This window comes from Gadus chalcogrammus, chromosome 15 (genome assembly GCF_026213295.1).
Source record: "Gadus chalcogrammus isolate NIFS_2021 chromosome 15, NIFS_Gcha_1.0, whole genome shotgun sequence".
NCBI classification, from domain to species: Eukaryota; Metazoa; Chordata; class Actinopteri; order Gadiformes; family Gadidae; genus Gadus; species Gadus chalcogrammus.
The window spans coordinates 24983151-25005090 of NC_079426.1; the positions used below are offsets into that span (position 1 = coordinate 24983151).

The following is a 21940-nucleotide window of genomic DNA, read 5'->3' on the forward strand; positions in this document are numbered from 1 at the left end:
CCACGCCCATTTGCGTCTATAATTTTTTTTCGCAAAATCACGAAAACCGCTAAACTGTTTTTTCGCTACTCCTCCCACATTTCTTGACCAATTCGAACACTTTTTTGATCCGACCTTCGACGACGAAACGGTAGCGTTTGGAATATTGGTATATTAGCTAAATTAGAAAAAATCCAAAAAGTAGACATCGGATCGAGTCCAAACTTTACACACATGAACAAGGAAATTGTATATCTTCTACAAAATTTCGCCGTTAGGGGCCGCCATAAACGAGGAAATTGTTCATCTCCTAACTGGCCAAAGGAATGTTCTGAAAACGCCCCCTCCCAGTCAAAACCTTTATATCCACAGGTTCACGGTAGCGTTTTGAACACATGCTTCGCGTTGTGCCGGCGAAATGCACATCGCTTGGACCCCTGCATAACTGCTTGCAGTTCTAGTTATTATTAAATTGTTATTAAAATTGTTCAATTAAGTAGTGTTATTAAAAATTTATATTTGTGTCCATGCATTCTAGATCTTAAAATCATATATTGAGAGAAGAGTTGTGAGAAATATTTTATTTCAAAAATAATTATAAAAATATAAATAATAAAAATAACATAAGAACAATATAATATAAACATAACAGAACAATATCAAAATGAACAGTTAACAGTGACATCAGCCTAGTTCTTTCCCTGGAGAGATTGTCACCACCACTAGCTAATAAGCTTAAACAGGTTCCAAATGAACGGTGAAATTAGAATTGTCAAATATGACCTTACGAATTTGGAATTTAACGTACTCCAGTACTTCAGGTGGCAATCTCTCCAGGGAAGGAACTAGGCCCATGACAAAGTCCTCATTCCCAGAGAGCGGGGTAGGGGTAGGCACAGCATTTTGACTCTGCAGGGCCTGGAGGATGGCTGTCTGTACATTTGTATTCCCCTCTGGTACCCTGGCTCTCTTCCTCTTCGTCCCTGTATGGAATGTAAAACACCATCATTTGTAAGTTAGTGCAATACTTCACAAGTGAAAAGCCTGTTGAACATGCATGCGTGTTTGGTTTGAAGTGTTGTAACTTTAACTTATAGTAGTAATTAGGGCTGTCAAATTAACACGTTCATTTCGATTAATTAATCAGGGGAGGATCAAGAAGTTACGAGAGAGAGAGAAGGGAGAGAAACGAACGGTAGGCTATACAGCTGTTTATAAACGGGCATAAAAGTGTTGTATAGGTATGCGATTCATTTAGATGAATTAATCAAAGAGCCTGTAATTAATTTGATACATTTTTTAAATTGCTTGACGGCACTAGTAGTAATCCATAAACCGTCTTCTTATCAGTTAAAGCTTAAACGGTTAGCCATAAACATAGTTGAGCCCCTGAAATTAATGCTATACATCTTTGTCCTGTACATACCGCCCTGTGGTCTTGGGGCAGGGCCAGCCTCAGGGACAGGTACACAGGAAGGGCCAGCGGCAGGGACAGGGACAGGAGCAGGAGCAGGAGCAGGAGCAGGAGCAGCATCAGCGTCCTCTGTATCTGACTCACTGCTGGGCTGGTCTATGTTATTGAGAAAGAAGACTTGTTTTTTTTGCTTGGATGATATATATCTACATTGCACATTAAAGACAGACAGACTCGTGCCGCACTGTAAATCGTTCCTGTGGCCATAATACAGAAGCTGTACGTGTCTTCACTTAGTCAACAAACCTGTATTGTGCGATGCTGCTGCCTCCTCAAGCTCCTCATCTTCTCCTGCCCCTGACAGTGAAGTCTCTGGAGCCCCGTCCTCCTCTACCTCCTCTGCCCCCAGAGGTAAGTTGCTGCTGGTCTCCCTCGGGGTGACAAAGGGGTCGAGGAAGGACAGGACCCTAGCGAATTTCCATCTCTTCACTCTCCCTGCCGCTGACCCGCTCTTTTTTTTTTTCACTCTTTTTGTGTCTCATGTACCTGTCCCTGAGCGACTTCCACCTCCTGCGACATACGTCCACTGACAAGAACATATATACATATTAAGTTGTGTAACCTGACAAGCGGGACAGCCTGTTGTAGTAGTATCACTTAATATTACTGCTAACTGGTGCTACAGCTAACCGGCGCTAACTTTTTTCATAGTAGAACACAACCGATAGCTGAAGCCAAGCAAAATACACACACACATTATTCACTGATCTTACCAGGAACGCCAGTATCCTCGGCCACGTCGACCCACACCCTCTCTTTTTTGTTCCTGTCCCTGTACGACACCATCGTGGTGTCGTACAGGACAGGACGGCTGCACACAGCGACTATGAGATTTTGGTCCTCCATTTCTGTTCTGTCCTTTCCGTCTCTCTGCCAGTGACGTCGGGTCAAGCTCAACGCTGATTGGGCAACGCGGCTAATCGTCATGCGTATGAGCGTAAAAAGTTAAATTTTTTGAACTCCTCGCATACGCGCGTATATGTACGCGCGTATATATACGCAGCTCATACGCGGCAAACGCGGGTAAAATGTTGCTTTAGCGCATGTAACGCGTGTACGCAGCTCATACTCGCGTAAACCAATGGTTCCCGATGGAAAAATTGCCGATTTTATACGCGTCGTACGCGGGATACGCGTTTGGTGTGTTCGTACCTTTACGCGGGTTACGCGTTTGGTGTGTTCGTATCATTAGGGACAGAGAAGCCTCTTTCGCCTGTTATTTCTATTGTGCTCCTCTTGTATTTCTACTGTGCTCCTCTTGTATTTCTATTGCGCTCCTCTCGTATTTCCATTGTACCCCTCTTGTATTTCCATTGTTCGCTTGTATTTTTTATTCCTCTTGTATTTCTGACCTACGATAAGTTAAAAGTGCGAGCTCAACAGCTGCTGGGAGGAGAGATCCCTTCTGCGTTACATCTGGAAGTCAAACAACAAACATAAAACACTCCAGAAGACAAGTTTGCTACAGGACGCACTGAGCAACACGTCAACCCTACAAAACGTTATTTTCTGTGCAGTATACACTGTTCATGTGCAGCTTAATTAGGCCAAATGAAGTTCCTGTGGGGTTTAAAAGTGAAACGGTCAGTTCAGTAAGGCAACAAGGATTATATTGAGCAACTGGGCCACTGTCTTTTCAAAAAGTAATTGCTTGGGAGTATTTTTTGGGAGCCCCAATCCAAGGGGCATTCAGGGATGTTTCTGTCATGATGGAGGGACGGCCATCAGAAAACACTTGACTAACCTGATGGCCATCAGAAAACACTTGACTAACCTGATGGCCATCAGAAAACACTCCACTAACCTGATGGCCATCAGAAAACACTCCACTAACCTGATGACCACCAGAAAACACTTTACTAACCTGATGGCCATCAGAAAACAATACACTAGCCTGATGGCCACCAGAAAACACTTGACTAACCTGACGGCCATCAGAAAAAGCTTGACTAACCTGACGGCGAGACAGTCCGACTTACCTGATGAGCCCCACTAACCTGATGGCTGACACTAACCAGCCCCACTAACCTGATGGCTGACACTAACCAGCTCCACTTAACTGATGGCTGACACTAACCAGCTCCACTTAACTGATGGCTGACACCAGGACCTCCAGTTGACTCAGCACATCTGCTCCACAACCATAGCTTAGCTAAGCTCAGAAACCCTATCTGCAGCCACATGTCCACTCAAGCTCCTTTAGTGATCTCGACGGACGTTGCTTTAGGAGCACTGCTAAATAAACAAAGATCAGTTTACTCTTCGCAGAAGGTCCAGCAGTCCTCCTGAAAGTACGACTTAGTACTAATTATAAAGCCACACAAATTGTGTGTGATGTTGTTTGAAGCATTGGACGATTTAAAAAGTAAGATCTGACCAACTATGTTAACCGTATGTGATATGGTGACGTGTTTGTGAGTCATTTATCAATTCAACTTACCTTAGTGTTAACCAATCAGAGATAAGAACAAAAAAAACAGATGTATCTATTCTTTCCTTTGTTTTTAATCATAAATCATTGACTTACAAAACTGATTTGACAAAATATGGTTGCCATGGGAACATCTAGTAATTATTTAAATGAGTACAGAATCGGGGACTGGCCAGACTACAGTGAGAACATCTCTGGTTATGTGTTCCATTGTTCCAGACCAAGACGCCGCTAGCGTAAAACCAAGGCCGCTCCATCAATGTCATCTCGTTGATAAGTGGTCGTCATAGCAACCTGCATCAGAGCACCGTATGCCAGCGTGTCCGTCATGTAAAACCGGCCCTTATCCTCCTGGTCGGCCGCGTCTCGCCTGGGCCGTTTTCTCGTTAATCAGCAGCCATTGTCCGTGCCACCGCCAGGTGTGTTTCTGCTCGGGGTTTGTCATGGTGATTTGGTGTTGAGTACCTGGACCGTCTTGCGGCCGTAGTGCCAGTAGCTGTAGCCGGAGGCGGCCGTCGTCACCGCCGTTACATACCTACAGGATAAAAGGACCAACAAGGTATCTGATTGTTGCAAAGTGCAGCCCCACCGTTGTTAATAGCAAATAATCATGCTTCTAAATCTAGGGCCTTCAGCGGACGCTTTTATCCGAAGCGACTTCCAATAAGGACATTTGTCAGGAAAAGATCAACAACAATATATCGCTGTCGGTACAGTATGGGTGTTCATAGAACCATATGCCACGCACTAACATCACTAGGTTAACCCATCCCGTATACAACAAAGATGGCTGGTGTTGCTGTGGGCGGGACATGTCGCCCACAGCAACACTCTTGGGGACGGATCTACTTTTACTCCCGAGCTAGCAGTAGCTGCAGCAGACGTCACTATCACATCTCATCACTCCTGTGCCAATACCCTGATGCACATGGAAGTGAAGCCGGGCTCTGAGGCAACCATGTCCAACAACACACGATGAGGGGGTCCAGAACAAGGGGGCTGGTTATAACGGAGTAGCTTAAAGGTCCCATGACATGAAAATCTCAATTTATGAGGTTTTCTAACATAAATATGAGTTCCCCTAGCCTGCCTATGGTCCCCCAGTGGCTAAAACTTGCGTTTGGTGTAAAACGAGCACTAGCTGTTCTGCTCGCCTTTGAAAAAACGGAGGCTCAAGCGCGCTGATTTGGAAATCTGTGCTCATGACGTCATGAGGAATCTCAGCTCCTCCCCTTACTCTGCCTGGCCCGCCCAGAGACGTTGGCCCGCCAATGAGACTCGACCGTGCGAGCGCCACATGTGTGTGTGTGAATACACACACTGTAACGCAAGTGTTTCTTGTCGGTTCTTTGACGTGTCTTGTATTTCCACAACGAGACTGTCGTGGGGGTTATCTGAGCCATGGTTGAGAAGGAATTGGGGGAAAGGAACTTTGGTTTGACTCGCTGAAGTACATGAACTGCGACATGCCGCCGGTTGCCGCGAGGCACCATCGCCCGGCAGCGGGCAGCCGGCAGCAGGCAGCGCGCGGTTCAGTCGACTTCAGGTTGAAGAACCAGAGACGTCGCAGAACCCGACAAAGTCGTTTGTGATTCATAATATCGTCTGGAGGTGCACACAATATGTTATATGATATAGATATCTATGTATTATATGATATTATTTAGATATAGAGCTCCAGGACTGTAACGCAAGTGTTGTACACTTCCTTGTTATTTGGATAACCGTTCTGCTATTGGTGTGATGGCGCATCACGTCGGACTCTCGTCTCTGGTATTTCTACAACGAGACTCGTATTGGGGGTTATCTCAGCCAAGGTTGAGAATGAATTGGGGGGAAGGAACTTTGGCTTTGACTCCCTCAAGACCAAGAACCACGACAAGGAGGAGAAAGGGATCTTTGTCGGGCAGCGCTTATGCACCTCCGCCTCCGGCGGTGGTCCCTCAGCGGGGCTCAAGCGGGAGACATTCGCCGCCAACAATCCCTTTCTCCTCCATGTCGTGGTTCATGTTGTTGAGGGAGTCAAAGCCAAAGTTCCTTCCCCCCAATTCATTCATTCGTGTTATGCGCCATCACACCAACAGCAGAACGGTTATCCAAATAACAAGGAAGTGTACAACACTTGCGTTACAGTCCTGGAGCTCTATATCTAAATAATATCATATAATACATAGATATCTATATCATATAACACATTGTGTGCACCTCCAGACGATATTATGAATCACAAACGACTTTGTCGGGTTCTGCGACGTCTCTGGTTCTTCCACTTTCACATCAACCTGAAGTCGACTGAACCGCGCGCTGCCCGCTGCCGGGCGATGGTGCCTCGCGGCAACCGGCGGCATGTCGCAGTTCATGTACTTCAGCGAGTCAAACCAAAGTTCCTTTCCCCCACGACAGTCTCGTTGTGGAAATACAAGACAAGTCAAAGAACCAACAAGAAACACTTGCGTTACAGTGTGTGTATTCACATTGATGTGGACGTTGAAGAACCAGGAACGTCGGAGAACCCAACACGGTCGTTTGAGATTCATAATATCGGCTCACACAGCTTTTGGCCGTGATAATATATATTATATGATATAGATATCTGTGTAGGCTATATGATAATATTTAGATATAGAGCTCCAGGACTCCCGTGTGTTCTAGAATATTTACAGAACACGGCTAAAGGGTGTGCGCCTCGCCATTGGATACATCCACTGTAAACAGAGCGCATGGTGGCTGCAAGCTGCTCAGGGCCACACCCCCACCCTCCTCCTTGACACGCCCACCGAAACAGCGCATTTGGGGGAAGCTCAATGTGCGACTGGCTCGGAGTGGCTGTAACTCTGCACCACGGCTGAATTTAGGGAACGTCTTTGAATACTGTGTTAGTTGCCCACTAATACCTATATTAAAGAATACATAAAATAGCATGTCATGGGACCTTTAAGAGACAGCAGCTGCAGGACGACGATGTATATCCTTTGTGTGCGTTACCATAGCGACTGCAGCAGAAGACTGTCCGTGTATTTGAAGACTGGAGCAGCGAGGGAAGCAGCTACTAGAAGGAGCTGGATGGCTGTGTTCACCTACACACAAAGACACTGTTAAATCATTATCTATAACCACTATGTTCCTATCTTTCAATGTGAATGTGTTTGCAATCGATGTGTGTGTGTGTGTGTGTGTGTTACCTTGCTGAATAACGTGGGTTTGAGCTGGGCTGTAGTGTAACATGGATTAAAAAATTTACTGAGGGTCACCTGCAATGAAAAGACGAGGAGGAAAGAGGGTTAAAACAGTTTGTTTTACACAAACTGGTGCCTGCTCCCAGGGCTCTGGTTGGGGCCCCTCCGCCCCCCTGTCACATCCAGGGATCCCCTGGGACAGGTGGACGTGGGGAACCGGGTTCGAGCCCGGGACTGAGGGGTACAGCAGGGCTTCTTACCGGTGGGGGCACAGTCTTGTATCTGACCCAGAAGACTGCGGCTATCAGACCGATGTCTCTGAAGATCACCAGAGCCGTGAGAGGAGCTAAGGGCAGAGGAAAGGAAAAACACCCCAAATCAAATTCATTGAATCATAAAGCAATGTATCAGTAATGGTTGAGATCTACTATCAGTAATACATAAAACAACAGCTAACCGCAAGGGACGCAGCCTCTCTGGGAAACCCGCCTATCGATGGCCCCGTTTCCACCAGAGGAACATCGCCATTCCACAACTCTTAAGATAAGATAAGCTATATTTATTTGTCATTGTACAGGAGTACAACGAAATTCAGTGCATTCACGGACTGTCCTCATTTAAAAAAAATATAGGTGACATAATAAATAGTAAATAAATAAAAAAATAAAATACATTCAACATTTCGTTCACTCACTACATTCATGTCGTCATATACTATACTGTTAACTTAGTGCCATTGTATGCCTAAAAATAGTATGCCTTAAAATAGTAGTGCAAATATGTAAAGTGCTGAGCATTGCATTAGGTGTGGATGTCACTGGTTAATACCGTCAGAACTAGTGGATTTATTTTCAGGTCAGAGTTGAGTATGGTGACTGCTTTGGGATAGAAACTGTTCATGAATCTTGTGGTGCGTGTTCTGATGGACCTGTAACGTTTCCCTGAGGGCAGCAGTTCAAACAGGTAATTTGCAGGGTGGTATGAGTCTTTCAGAATGTTGTGTGTCTTCTGCAAGCATTGGGAGTTGAAGATGGTGTCCATGGTAGGTAGCTGTTGGTTGATGATGTAATGGGCAATTTTTATAATCCTCTGCAGTGACTTTCTGTCTGCAGCAGAACTGCTACCAAACCACGACAGGATTCCGTAGGTGAGCACACTCTCGATGGAGCAGGGGTCTAGATAGACAAACTCATCCGTTTACCGGAAAGGCACAACCTCATACAGTTCAGGAGGAGTCCCGCACCACAGGCTCCAGGTTTGTACTGCCTACCGGTTTAAGCTTTGGATATTCTACCATTCAGATAAAAAGATGGAAATAAAACAATGTTTGAAATGTGCTCTAAAATACATCTGACGCTAACTTTAAAGATCTTTGTCATTGGTTATATTTCATTCTTTATTGAATAAAAAAGTTAAAAGGTTGTATCTGCGATTCTAGGCCGAAACATAAATGATCACATTTATCTGATCTTTCCTCACGATCCGCTAGCTGCCCGCCCAATAAGCAGGCCATCAAAAAAACCTGTCTCTGTAGGCAGCCTGTGCTCCGAGATCGTACACAAAAACAAATGGTACTACCAACCACTCAAAACCAAAATAAATTGTATTCCAAACAATCACCGATAAGGGGTGGGTGTTGTGGGGTTTCACGCTGCGTTCATAATCGTTTTTACTTGATGCACCAAACACGGAAGGGAGGGGCGAGCTGGCTCTGGTTGTTTGGGATCTCGTTTAAAATACCAACAGAAGGGACGTCACCCAACATCGCTGATACAATCTTTAAAAAGAAAAAAATCATAAAATGTGGTAAAATAAAAACGCTTTTAATTTGGCAACAAGCTAGGCAATGTATTTGAACAACAAACCAAAGAATAATCACAATGTGTACTAAACGTTAGGGCCCGACCGATTCATCGGCCTGCCGATTTAATCGGCCGATATAGCCTTTTAGAAAATAATCAACATCTGCCAAAAAGACGCAGATTACAACCGATTTTTTTATTTTATTTTTTTTTAATGTTATTGCGCTTAGTATCCTGCAGATTGCGCTCCTACTCGCCTTGTTAACTAACAACTTTAGCTGGAGTAAAAAAGAGGAGATTGAATTTTACCTCACAACATGAAAGCACGCTCGCTCAGGCAAACAAGACTCGTTGTTTGAGCATGTTGTGCCTGTTTTTCTTTGGGTCCCAGGCCATGTTAATTTGTTATACTGTAGACTCAACGGTGAGAACATACTGCTCAGCACGCACGTTTTAGTCACTGCTCACGAGCGCAGCACATTGGGAGTTAGTTATTTATTTTATATTTTACATTACACTCATTTTTGACTGTAAATGTATTCTAAAACACTCAAAGGTTCTGCATTCAATTCACATATTCGTCAAAAGTGTTTAAAGTATATTTAAGGTATGAAAAACTATGTTTTATAGACTTTTTTTTGTTTTGTTTTTAATCGGCCGATTAAATCGTAATCGTAATTTTTCTCTGAAAATAATCGGCATCGGCACTCAAAAATCAATATCGGTCGGGCCCTACTAAACGTAATTTAATGAAGTAGCATCAATTGATTAAAGGCCCACTATGCAACTTTTTTAGCCAAAATTACATTAATTATGCAGGTTGAGAGTTATTCTGATGGTTCTGCAACCATTTTTTGGGTCGTTTGGTGGGTGTGTCATTGCCCCATGTCCAAGGGCGTCAGTTTGTTTTTAGAAGTGGTGGGGACAATAACCATAAGCTAGAGTGTGGTCTGAAAAGTGCTGGGTACCCTTATGTAAGCTATTCATCCATTCAACGCTGCATTACAATATGCTCTACAGTGCATTGTCAGGTGTTGAAATTATTCGAATATTCGAATACTGGTTCGGAAAATTAGTATTTGAAGCTTAAATCAGCATTCAGAGCTTTTTTCCACGTAGGTGACTTTACCAGAGCGAGGGAGGCAAACTATAAGCGTCAGCGACACCAAGCAGAGAAGCGAGAGAGGTGGAGGAAGAATAGATATCTTGTTTCCCTTTACTTTATAACACAACATTAGCGGGATCTCTGGAGGAAAAGTAATACTTAAAACCTTAGCTTAGTTTGTTTACGTTCGCTGTACAGCGCCGCGCCAAGCTGTGACTGGCTTGCTGCAGAGCGTGAGCGTCTTGGGAATACCCGGTCAATATAATGGATATAATGGACACATAAGACAATCAATATTCGGTATTTGTTATGGATTTATTGTACAAATTCCCTGAAAAGATGCACGTTCCAGGATGAATTGAAAAGCTCCCGTAAGGGCTGAGATGGCAGAGAACAGCTGATTTGGAACGGAGCAACAGCTGTTCGCTTTCACGGGGAAAAACTAAGGAACTTCAACCTACTTAGGCCTACTAATTAACGTTCAAAAGCTATTAAATCTTCAACAAAATATGCAGATACTGTCAAAATCGGTTCCAGGGAGTATATAAGGATTATTAATGTTGTTTTTGATGGTGTTTTTTTCTGGAACGAGTATTCGAATATTTGCTCGGAAAAACCAACGAGTATTCGAAGCCTGAAAAATGGCATTCGGGCCAGCCCTATGAAGATCCTATTCGAACAATAAAAGTTGAAAACCACAGTTTGTGTTTTGGCTTGTTTTGCAAAACAGTGTTGGAAACACCAGGGTATTGGCTCGGGATATGTAGGCCTAATACTAATACACACAGGACAAAGAACAGTGTCCTGTGTCCACTTATCTTGACATCAACAGAGTTGACCAGACAAACAATGCCAGACTGTAAAGGGGGTACGAAATGAAACGAGGTACTGAGCATCAGCCTTTTGAAGACGAGCAAGGGCTGCTGGTAGCATATGTTATGCTGCATTAAAAAAAGAAGAAATACAAGCACCCAGAGGAGAATTGCATCTGCCAAATCCTGACCACCAGTAAACACTTGCGAAGGACCAATGTAGACTTCACTCGTTACAACATCGTAAGAAAATTGTCCGCAAATAAAATCCCCTTCAGTTTAGGATAATCACACAGGTTATGCGAGAACATATTTATGTCAGGATAGGCCTACCAGGCTCCAAGTCGTCACATATCTCAATCAGACAAAACCAACTATAACCACATTGGCATAGCAATCGCACCGTGTGTAGCTGCTACTAGCTGCAATCTATATATACAATGCATACTAACTGGAGCACCAACCAGAATCAGATCACAATCGCTTGGGACCGTTGGTAACCTTTGGCCAGGTCATCACGATTCACGAGCAAACAGAACCTGCAGCAAAGTTTACGTAAACCAATTTCTTACCTTATCTGGCCCTCCACATGCAGGCTAGATGACGTATCCATATCGATATTATCCAGTGTCACAAACATGCTTTTTATAGGAAGCAAAAGGACCGGCTATTTTCTGAATAAAAATGACAATTTTGGCTGTCTGTCTTGAAACTTCTCCAGTGCATTCACGCAACGGGACTACAAGATACCATACAAAGTGAACGTATAGACGCGTATTGGGCGAATATTTTTGATTTGTCGAGCCACACTTTCGCCGTGCACAGGCAAGCGCGTTCACGAGGATTTGTGGCGCTAAAATGTTCAACTTTGACACGAATTTCGCGTGATGACAGCCAATCAGAGTTCAACAGCGTGGCCACTGAGTGACATGTGTAACGTAACAGCCAATCAGCGTTCAACCGTCAAACTCAGCGCAGTGCAGTCCGGGGTGTACTGCAGCATGGAGGAGAAAGTGATTGTTGCCGTTTGCGACACTCGGAGCTCTATATACAATAGTATATAATATAATATAATTGTATAGATAATATCACGACCAAAAGCTCTGTGTGCCTCCGGATTGCCGTAGCGCAGGGATCTCATAGGGATTGGGCTTCTCGGGAGTCGGGGTTTGTTTACCGGCGTTGCCATGTTTTCCGGTCTTGTGTGTTCCAACGGTTTATTAGGTAGGCCTATCTAATAAATGATGTCTTCGAGCGCGCCTGTCGCATGATTTTAGACTCGACGATTTCGGTTGAGTATGTGGGGATTTTAATTTTTTATTTTTTTTTTTTACACACATTTTTAAAAGTGGTGGGGACAAAATTCGTATTTCAAATAGTGGGGGGGACATGTCCCCCCCGTCATCGACGCCTATGCCCATGTCGCCTCTCCAAGGAAAAAGCGCATATGCAACTTGCTCTGTTCGGACCGACACAATCCGGAGGTGACGCAGCGGAAGTATCCAATCGCGCCTTGAAAATGTAGTCAGATTGTAGTTTCGAAAATGCTTTACGGCACAGACACACACCCAAACATGGCACCGGCTAGATGTAAACAGCCAGTTGCGAGGCAATTGTTGCATTCATCATGGATCAATCGACTGATAAGGGAGCCAAGAGGCGACTGTCGGTGGAACAAAAGAAGAATAAAAAGAAGTTGGACCAGAAAGAGACCAGACACGAGTGAAAGGGGAACTATGAAACTTTTTTGGCTTGATTTACCTTAATATAACAGGCTAAGAGTCATTGGTTCCATTATACATTTTTGTTCGATTGTTCGTTGTTTCGACTCTCCCTTGCGCATCTTGGCGGAGAAAGGGAATAGGTTTCTGCCGGCGACCCGCCGCCTAGTCTCGCGGGAGTCTCGGGTCTCGCGAAGTAACGAATTGCTTGACGGCACAGACCCCCAAACACGGAACCGGCTCGATATAAACATAGAAACACAAGTAACTAAGGGATTGTTACATTCATCATAGATCAGCCGACTAAAAAGAGACAGAGAAACCCAATGTTGGAGGAACAGAATAAGAGAAAAGAGAGACTGACCGACAGAGAGGCCAGACACGAGTAAACGTTGGGCAAGCTTTTCAGGAATAGCGTGAACTGAAAGAAAAAGACTGCAAATCAGACGCCGACTTGGCCGTGTTGCTTTTGAAATTGAAAGTACCCATTGGTGAACTTTGTCTTCGTGGTATTCTTGATGTTGATAGTCTCTGTACAAATGTGTTTGCTCAACCATTTTGTTGCGAGCCCTGTAAAAATGTGTTTTCTCGACCGTTTTGTTGTGAGCCCTGTATGTTTCCTTTCCTTTGTTACCACGGGTGTTTTGCTGTTCGGAAAATTGTTGTACACTGGTAAAATATCTACTACGAAGCTGTAGGGGTGCGCTGTAGGGGTGCAACGGATCATCATTGATCCGTGATCCGTTCGGATCATCTATTTCGGTTCGGCACACGCATGATCCGCGGATTGATTTATGAAAAAAAATAATAATTGCGCATGTTCAGTCCACACACAGCCGTAACCATTCCTGCTAGTTCCAGGGACAGAGCTACTTAACACGCTCTGGGTAAAAGTCTGCAACAGTTCCCTTTTCAATAAGCAAACAGTCCTATGGCTCGTTGTGATTTATTGTCCTCAGCGTACAACATGAAGAACAGTGGGCATGGAAAATAAAAGTAGGCTAGACTTCGGTGACTACTGTAACGATAACTGCTGCCTCCAGTGCTACGTCTGTTTCCATATACTCGCGCTGCCACACAAACCGGTCGCCTAGGTTACCACACAGACGTAACACGTAGCTGACATAGCGATTGCTAACATAAAGAAAAACACATCGAGCATGGCCACGCATTTACAGCGACATCACCCCGGTGTTTCACTGACAGGAGTGAAACCGAAAGCGGCTCAACAACCGCTCATCACCGCGGCATTTAAGCAGCCACTTCTTCCACAATCAGACCGGGCTAAAGCAATCACAAACGCTATTTTTTTTATCTTTTTTGCTGATCCGAAAAATTATCCGATCCGTGACTCTGATCCGCGGAACGATCCGAACCGTGAGTTTTTTGATCCGTTGCACCCCTAGTGCGCTGTGTAGAGAAAAGTGCGTGCCAAACCAAGAAAACAGCGAACAAATGCCCGATCTTGCATAGTGGGCCTTTAAATATCAGTAGCTGAGATGCTAATGCTAACTGCGATTCTAATGCCAACGCTAGATATGATCAAAACAAATAACATCTATTTTTATTTATGTTCTCTCTACAATCTGGACACTTTGCACTGCCTAATGTTAATTGGATTGTTTTGTTGACAGTCAATCAGCAGCGACGGCGACAGTTTGCAGAATTAGGGATGCACCCATCTGACTTTTTCAGTCCCGAAACCAAGACCTTGGCTTTCAGCGAAGTACCGAACCGATACCAGTGTTTAATTAATAAGCTGTAGGCCTCACTCAATCAACACTTTTTTTCCTGTCTCTGACTTTTCTTGGACTTATTGTATTTGCTCTCGGACTTGTCTCGGTCTCAGCCATTGGGCTCGTCAATAGTGTAGTTTGTCCCGACCGAGAAAGGGTGGGGGGAAATCATCGGTCCAAGGACTGATTGGTGTTTCGAGATATACGGCTACTCGAATTCTGAGATAACCTGGGTGGGATTTAGCGTGAATATCCATTACGGAGGTTGTAGCACATAATACAATGGAAAGATTTCAAATGACAGACTTGGATGCAAAATGCAGCCCTTTATTATACAGAAATTTGCTGTTGGTGTATTAGCCTAGGACAACACTCTTGCCAGATTATTTATCTAAATAGCCCTATGTTGTTAGAATGTACTAACTTTATGCACTGCTGCGCGCCTGCGTGCTTCCGCAATAGCATACTGACTGAGAAGGCAGTATTGCTGTCAAATCTGTCCCTGGGAAAATAATCGTTGCGCCGAATTGAAAAAAGAACTATGTTTCGTTACTATATTTTCAGTAGTTGCGCGTAACCTTACTTTTTACATGAAAAAGTAGTGAGGTTACTGTATTAACTCGTTACTTACGTTGTTGCGCGTTACACACAACAGTACCGGTCACACGGTAACGTCAAAATCCATACCGTAGCGCAAATTCATACTGTTGTACTTTCGATACGGTTTAAATACTGTACACCCCTACTTCAAATTGATGTTAAGAGTTTCCATCAGACTCGCGAGGCAGCCAGGAATCTCATCCAAAGGGAGCTCAGTTGGCGCTGTGTGCCTCAAGATTCTGAAGCAAGTGCTGAGATTCTGATTGGCCCAGAGAAATGTCAATTATAGGAATTATCCAATAATGTTTCACAATTCTAGCCTGCATATGAAGGACAGCCTCCCCTCCCCCCCCTAAAAAAACCTGTCTGGTTCTACGCGATTCACGTGTATGACCCAATTGACCAAGAAAACGGCAATTGTCTCCGAAAAGCTACAAGTTTGCAGCAGTGTTGTTTTCGTCAGGCAAGACGAAAACGAAAAATTTTTCCATGACGAAAATGAGACTAAGACGAACGTCACCAAAGCCATATAAAGACTAAAATGTGACGAAAAATTTAGACATTTTCGTCAGACGAGAACTAGACGAGACTAAATTGTTAGTGAGAGCATGTGAGCGGAGCGGAGCGTGGAGCGGGTGGTGGAGCGGAGCGGAAGAAATACGTTGGAGCGGGTTGGAGCGCAGAGCGGTTTTAAATTCAAAGGCCGGAGCGGGGATTTGACTCCGCTCCAGTCCGCTCCGATTTTAACTGCTTCTAGCGGCTTACATGTAGGTGGTTCACGTAGAATAGAATGGGTTTCAATGGGAGCATCCAAGCAACCTGATTGGATAAAACGCGTCACGTGAGACCCTTCCACCCCCCCCCCCCGCAACACTGGCTCGTGTGCTCGCGCGCAGCTGCGCCTGCACGCACACGGCTGACACACACTCATAGGCTGTTTCCCAATGTCAAGGAAGCATGCTCAACGGCCGCCCTTTTAAGGACGCTACGTCATCGAACGCCGACAAGCACTGTTCCAATGTTGAGGACACTCGAAATACGCCCCCTTTTCGGGTCCTTCGTTTTTGAGAATTCCGAGATTTTTCAAGGATGCATCGCTGCATCCTAGACGAGCCAAAACTACCCACAATCCTCTGCGTTCACTGGGCGGGTTCTTGAAAATGGCAGAGAAGTACACGTTCAAACGAAGTGAAGTTATATTAGTTTTCAGAAATATTTTGTGCCGTATTGCTTTTTATAGATTCATCATGTTAATGCAAATAATCAAGCCTAAAGGCCTGTGCCACTTTTCCAACTTTTTGCAACTTAATGATACGTTGCTATATTTTGCATGGACGTAGCTGGTGTTAAACACCACTGTCACCAATGTCAATTTACTCGCTCACAAGATTACAGTATTTATGTATACCTATTTATGTTTTACGTTTTTTTTAGGGTCAGCCCAGCAAACGGAGGCTTTTGTGCGCCTTAGGGTGGCGCACAAACATTTGTTTGCCGGTGGAAGGGATAGTGCCACTATCCAATGTTGTAAAATTAATGCACAACCGATCATTTGCAATGTTTGTAATTTTTAATGAACGTATATAATTGTATTTTATATGATATACTTATGTGTTCAAAGCACTAGTAGATTGTAGGCATATATGAATGAATGAATCAGATCATATATCCAAATAAATACACGTTTATCATCTCTTTCTTTGTCTTTTTCCCCCTGCATAATAGTAATCACCCGTACTGTAAATGTGATGCATGAATTAAGTTCTCAGACAATTTCACTTAGTTTTATAAAAATTGAATGGATTTTCCTTTTAATAAAGACAATTCGATCAACCACAACAAAGCTTTTGTGACTTCCCCAAAGAGGCTCCATGCGAAGGAGACATGACTGCATTCATAACAGACAAAAGTCAAATAAATATTGATCAGCTTGATTGCTGCCATGTTTTATTCATAAGCGCACATGTGTTTACAAGCGGACACGCAGTATTAAAAAGCGGAAGCGGAAGCGCTTCCACACTACCAAGTCGTTCCCAAAGTCAGACGTTACAAACGCTAGGAAGCACTCGAGCTAGCACTCTAGTCTCATCTCCATAGGACGCGACTAGCAAGGACGCGTCCTAGCAAGGCTGCAGCCTTCACTTTGGGAAACAGCCATACACTACAGAGAGAGGCTGGTGGACGAGTTTTCGTCGGACTAAAACTAGACTAAAACCTTTTGAGTTTTCGTCAGACTAAAACTAGACTAAAACTTTCAAAGATAGAAATGACTAAAATGGGACTAAAACTAAGAAGCATTTCGTCAAAAAGACTAAGACTAAAACTAAATCTAAAATGCCTGCCAAAAACAACACTGGTTTGCAGGTGTGAAGTATTGAGAAGTATCCGTCTGCATGAACTCATTACACATTACCATTAGAGATGCACCGATTGCAAAATTCTTGGCCGATACCGATTTCCGGTTTTTAAGGAGGTCTGACCTGCCAAAACCGTTTTTTCCGATACCGATTTTCTAAGAAATAATTATAATCATATAATAGCAGTGATGTTGATAGGTTTTCAATGTAGTGAGTCCCCGGGACCCACAGGTGGCGAGTTGGGTGGGTCCCTGAGAAATTCAATGGGTCCTGACTCCCCAGTTTAAAAAATGTGTTTCTTTTTTATTATTAGTCTATTTCTTAAATTAAATTAATAGTGTTAAACTCAATACATGAAATTGTCATCTGAAAAGCGCAGCCATTTGTAGTATGTGGTGAGCCACTGCTTCAGAAAAGTTCGCTTTTTTTGGGAGGAACATGTAGAAGGTTGAACTATAAAAGGGGGGGGGGTCGAATGTATTCAAATGTATTCGAAGTAATTATGGACATTCGAAATTCGTTCGAATTTCATTTTTGGAAAAAGTGACAGCCCTATCTTAAACATCGTTTAAGATTCCTAATATCATCCGGAAGGCGCACACAGTGATATTATATATTATATTATATAGTTATCTAGATAGTATATTATATAGATATAGAGCTCTGGGAATCCCTTTCTTATCCTTGCTGCGCTCTGGACTTCATGTAGTCAGCGCTGATAGGCATTGCGACCAAGCATCAAGCGTGAACCTGGGTGTTTGCGCAAGTACAATTTGCGCGGACCAGGGTGTTAGTGCTGCCCTATTCTTCGATTCGCACCGCCATAGAACTATAAAAAAAAAAAGAAACACGACAACAACTGTTGTCGTGTTTCTTTTTATTTCTTGTGGAAATAACGTATACCTACTGAATTCATAACAGCACAGGATAAAAACACATCTTTGATAACACATTTGTAAACACAACAAGAGGAAGCTCCGACACACAAGTGCGGCTGTCTTTTACGCATTAACAATAACTGCTCGGAGCGCGATATGCGGAGCGCATGTCGTCCATGGCACACACAGCCTATATAAACGAACAATCTGTGAGGCCGACCTCCAACACGGCATGCTGCTCTTTTTATTCCTTACGGAAAGAAAATGACAAGTAGTCTCGCAGCTCTCCGTTACCGCTGCAGCTGCTTCTGTCAGCCGTGCTGTATAAGTCCCCAAACAGGCTGCCCATCGCGCCCAGCACAGCAGCAGACTTTTCTCCCTGTCGTGTGCGATCAGTGTCGGTCTCCGTTTCAATGAGCTCGTGTGAGAGGCTTTCAGTCACGAGATGTTTCTGTGCAGGGGAAAGGTGGACTAACCGGGAGAAGCGGGGATCCAGGAGGGCCGCTTTATTGAGGAAAAGCCACTCGCCGCTCTCTTCTTTATAGCGCATTTTTACAGTTCGAATGGAGAATTACACTTCGAATTCGAACTTTTCACCCCACCTTCGAACGAATATTCGAACTTCGAATAAAAAGTGACAGCCCTAGTTTAAGATGTGTGTCGGGTTCTCCGACGTCTCTGGTACTTCCACAACAAGTAAAGACTGGTAGGGGTGGTTATCTCGACCATGGTTGAGAAGGAGCTGGCGGAAAGAATCTTTGGCAGTCACAAGAGGAAGCCCTTGCTCCTACAATCATGCAAGTAAGTTTGCCTGATCAAACTTGCGCAAATCACCTCCCTCGAGTAAAGTTTGTCTACTCATGCGAGGAAACTCGGACGAAAAAAAGACCACCATTATTTTCCATACCACTTAAACAAACCTTACCTGGTATGAGCTGAGCATAGGTGAGGCTGGCGTACAGAACACTGATCAGGATCTTATCAGCCAATGGGTCAAGTGCACTGCCCAACGCTGATTTCTGATTGGGCCATGTTCTTGCAATGTAGCCGTCTAACTGAAGACAGAGCAGAAAACAGAGGGGTGCTTCAAGCAGGTTCAGATAACTAGTATTATGTTATATAGTACTGCAGCGTCATGTCGAGGAGTGAGTGTTGATTCATTCACTATAAAAGTAATGTTATGAACATACTGCCTCACTGTACAGCAGCAATGAAATGTGCCACTGAAGATCATTTATTTGGTCTAATTCGTTAGTATTATACTGACCACTCTGTGTGCATGGTATTTACTACAGAGCACAGACCATTGGTGCCATCTTTAATATGAAGCAGCATTTACACATATCTGTGTGTGTGTGTGTGTTTTACCATGTCTGTGGCCCCAGCCATAGTGAACAGAGCCAGGCTGAGGTAAAAGTGTTGGTGGATGATGAGGTAGCCCAGGTAGGGCGACAGCACGATCCGACAAACACACAGCAGGTTTGGGACGGTCCATGGGTTCTCGTGCTGCGTGGAACCATTCAGTGGGGACGGATTGAGCAGAGAACGAGATATAGTAAGAGAACACACAGCATCAACACAGAATTTAAGAGACTTGGTTGTATTTAAGATACATATTCTATTATACAATTTAAAACACACTAACCATGTTGTGATTAACTCAAGGGCAAACACATTAATCACGTTTAATCAAAATTATGTTGTTTATTCTAGTCAATAGTTATAAATCTGTATACGGTTGTATTCACCACAAGCACAAATATTACCACTTGAACCAGTCTAAACCAGCACGCGAGGAGCAGTCAGTGAGCTGTCGTATACACACCAGCTCTTTGAACTTAAACAGCCCGTGTCCCGGGACATGGACAGAGCTTCCTTGACTTTCATTTTGCTCCGGTGACGGGTCAATGTCCTGAGTTGGCCGGGATTTCCCGCTGCACAGCCCACGAGCCCCGGGGGACCGGAGGAGGGGCGGGACCCCAGGCCAGCCAGGAAGCCCCCGGAGGAGGGGCTGGACATGGGCCAAAGGCCAGCCGGGACCTCCCCGGAGGAGGGCCGGGTTCACCTGAGGGTTCCCATTCGGCCTCAGCCACGGACTAGTCCGGCAATAGTGCGCGTTTAGATTTGTTTCCGTGCAGGCAGATATCTGTAAATGGCCTCTGAACTGCTTCGGTCTTGTGCCTTGGTTGACCGGTGTCTGCGGGGTCCGCCACGATGACGTCTCAGGGCGACACCTGTTTGCCTGACGCGCTGACCCCCCCTGACCCCGTGACAGCGACCCTGCATCCCCCCGCGGACACAGCGTCTCGCCCCGCTGGCACAGCCGCACGGCGCTCCTCCGGATACGAAACATCTCAGCTCCAATGTTACCTGAACGTCTCTCCTTGTTTCATGGTGTATCGGGTCGGTCAGAGCTCAACACAGTGCGTACAGAAGCTTCTGCCTGCGGGCCGCCATGTTGCCGAGTTCCGAGACGGCACGCTACGTCACAGCGTCGTAAAGGCCGCAACTCGGTTCTGAGCAGTGTTGCCAGATCGGTTAACACACCAGCTAAAGCCAATGTTGGCAGACGGGCGGAAAATCTGGCCCAATCTGGCAACACTGGTTCTGAGGCGCATCAGTGATAAAGTTCTGGGGCATCTATGAATAGTCATATCTCGTAACCTTTATGCCTCCTTTACTTAGCCTTTGTCGAAAACGTCATCGGGTCAGGGAGAGATGAAGAGTTGCTTCCTTTCGAACATAGGAAAAGACAGCACTGTTAAAATGTTTATCTGCCAGATCGTGTTCTCCCCATACACAGTGAATGATGGCAACAGACAGAGGAACAGGGGTGATGAAGTTGTTGATCATTGGGGTTGTATAAATGTGCATATCTCTCTACATTTTAAAACGACATAATCTGATGGCAGCAAAGTTAACTTCACTTCACGTCAATGCTTTTGTATATGAGCCTGCCGGGTTCCATTCTATCAAACCACCCACCCTCCTTCCTCCTACAGCAGCGTTTCTCAAATTGAACCATGAAAAGGAGATTTTCCTGGTATTGGTCTACCCAAGTGAAGCCTATATGGTGTATTTGTGTGTGGGCGTCGTCGTCGGCTGTTTATAAACCGCCTCCCAGTCATGTTCTACACATTGAACTATGGCAGAGAAATGTGATACTCCAGACAGGAAGTAGTAACCAGACCAGCAGACCAATCACAGCCTTGAAGGCTGCGCGGCTCGCGTAAAAGCTTACGTAAAAAATGACGCAAGTCTAGAAAAATCGCCCGACGCACACAAGACGTGAGAAGTCGCGCAAGGGGTGCGCAAGGGCGCGCAAGAGGCCCTTGCGCGCCCCTTGCGCGACTTCTCACGTCTTGCGTGCGTCGGGCGATTTTTCTAGACTTGCGTCATTTTTTACGTAAGCTTTTACACGAGCCGCGCAGCCTGCAAGGCTGTGATTGGTCTGCTGGTCTGGTTACTACTTCCTGTCTGGATAGTAGTTCACTGAAGCCGTTTCTCAATTCGCGTACTTGTGCGTGCTCGTGTGCTCGTGGACTCGTGAAACGTCATCAGTCGTTGCCCGAGCACTGTTCCAATTCGAAGCACGCATCAAGCGAGTACTGTCGTAAAACCCGGAAGTGTTCTGGATGCGTGCTCGATATCGCCGTTTCACCGAGCATGCATCGGAGGTGGCTCGTGTGTGCTTGCTCCCGCTATAAATCCCAGGATGCATTTCGCACTCGCAGCAGTAAGAGGGCGGACAATATGGAGAAGACGCACAAGTTACAACTGTTGCTTAAGTTACTCTTAACTTATATATATATTTATATAATATATGGGCCTAATATAATAATAATATATAAATATATATATGTAAGGTC

The 21940-nt window shown here is 44.7% G+C and overlaps 1 protein-coding gene across 1 annotated transcript; it reads right to left on the bottom strand.

The window, feature by feature from the left end:
• Window positions 1-325: 325 nt before the first annotated feature.
• On the bottom strand, window positions 326-20550 carry crls1 (cardiolipin synthase 1). Its single transcript, XM_056609122.1, has 8 exons — window positions 19897-20550; window positions 19440-19577; window positions 18997-19126; window positions 7321-7406; window positions 7067-7135; window positions 6870-6961; window positions 1406-4419; window positions 326-962 (listed from the first exon to the last, which is right to left on the bottom strand). Exons 1-7 carry the CDS (start codon window positions 20422-20424, stop codon window positions 4326-4328), a joined length of 1137 nt encoding a protein of 378 aa, XP_056465097.1. The 5' UTR covers window positions 20425-20550; the 3' UTR covers window positions 326-962; window positions 1406-4325.
• Window positions 20551-21940: the final 1390 nt, after the last annotated feature.

Coding starts and splice junctions, on each gene's coding strand:
- crls1 (XM_056609122.1), bottom strand. CDS start 20,424: ATGTTTCGTATCCGGAGGAGCGCCGTGCGGCTGTGCCAGCGGGGCGAG. Junction 19,127..19,439: donor TGGCTGGGGCCACAGACATG/GTAAAACACACA, acceptor CTCTGTCTTCAG/TTAGACGGCTACATTGCAAG. Junction 6,962..7,066: donor AACCCACGTTATTCAGCAAG/GTAACACACACA, acceptor CTTTGTGTGTAG/GTGAACACAGCCATCCAGCT.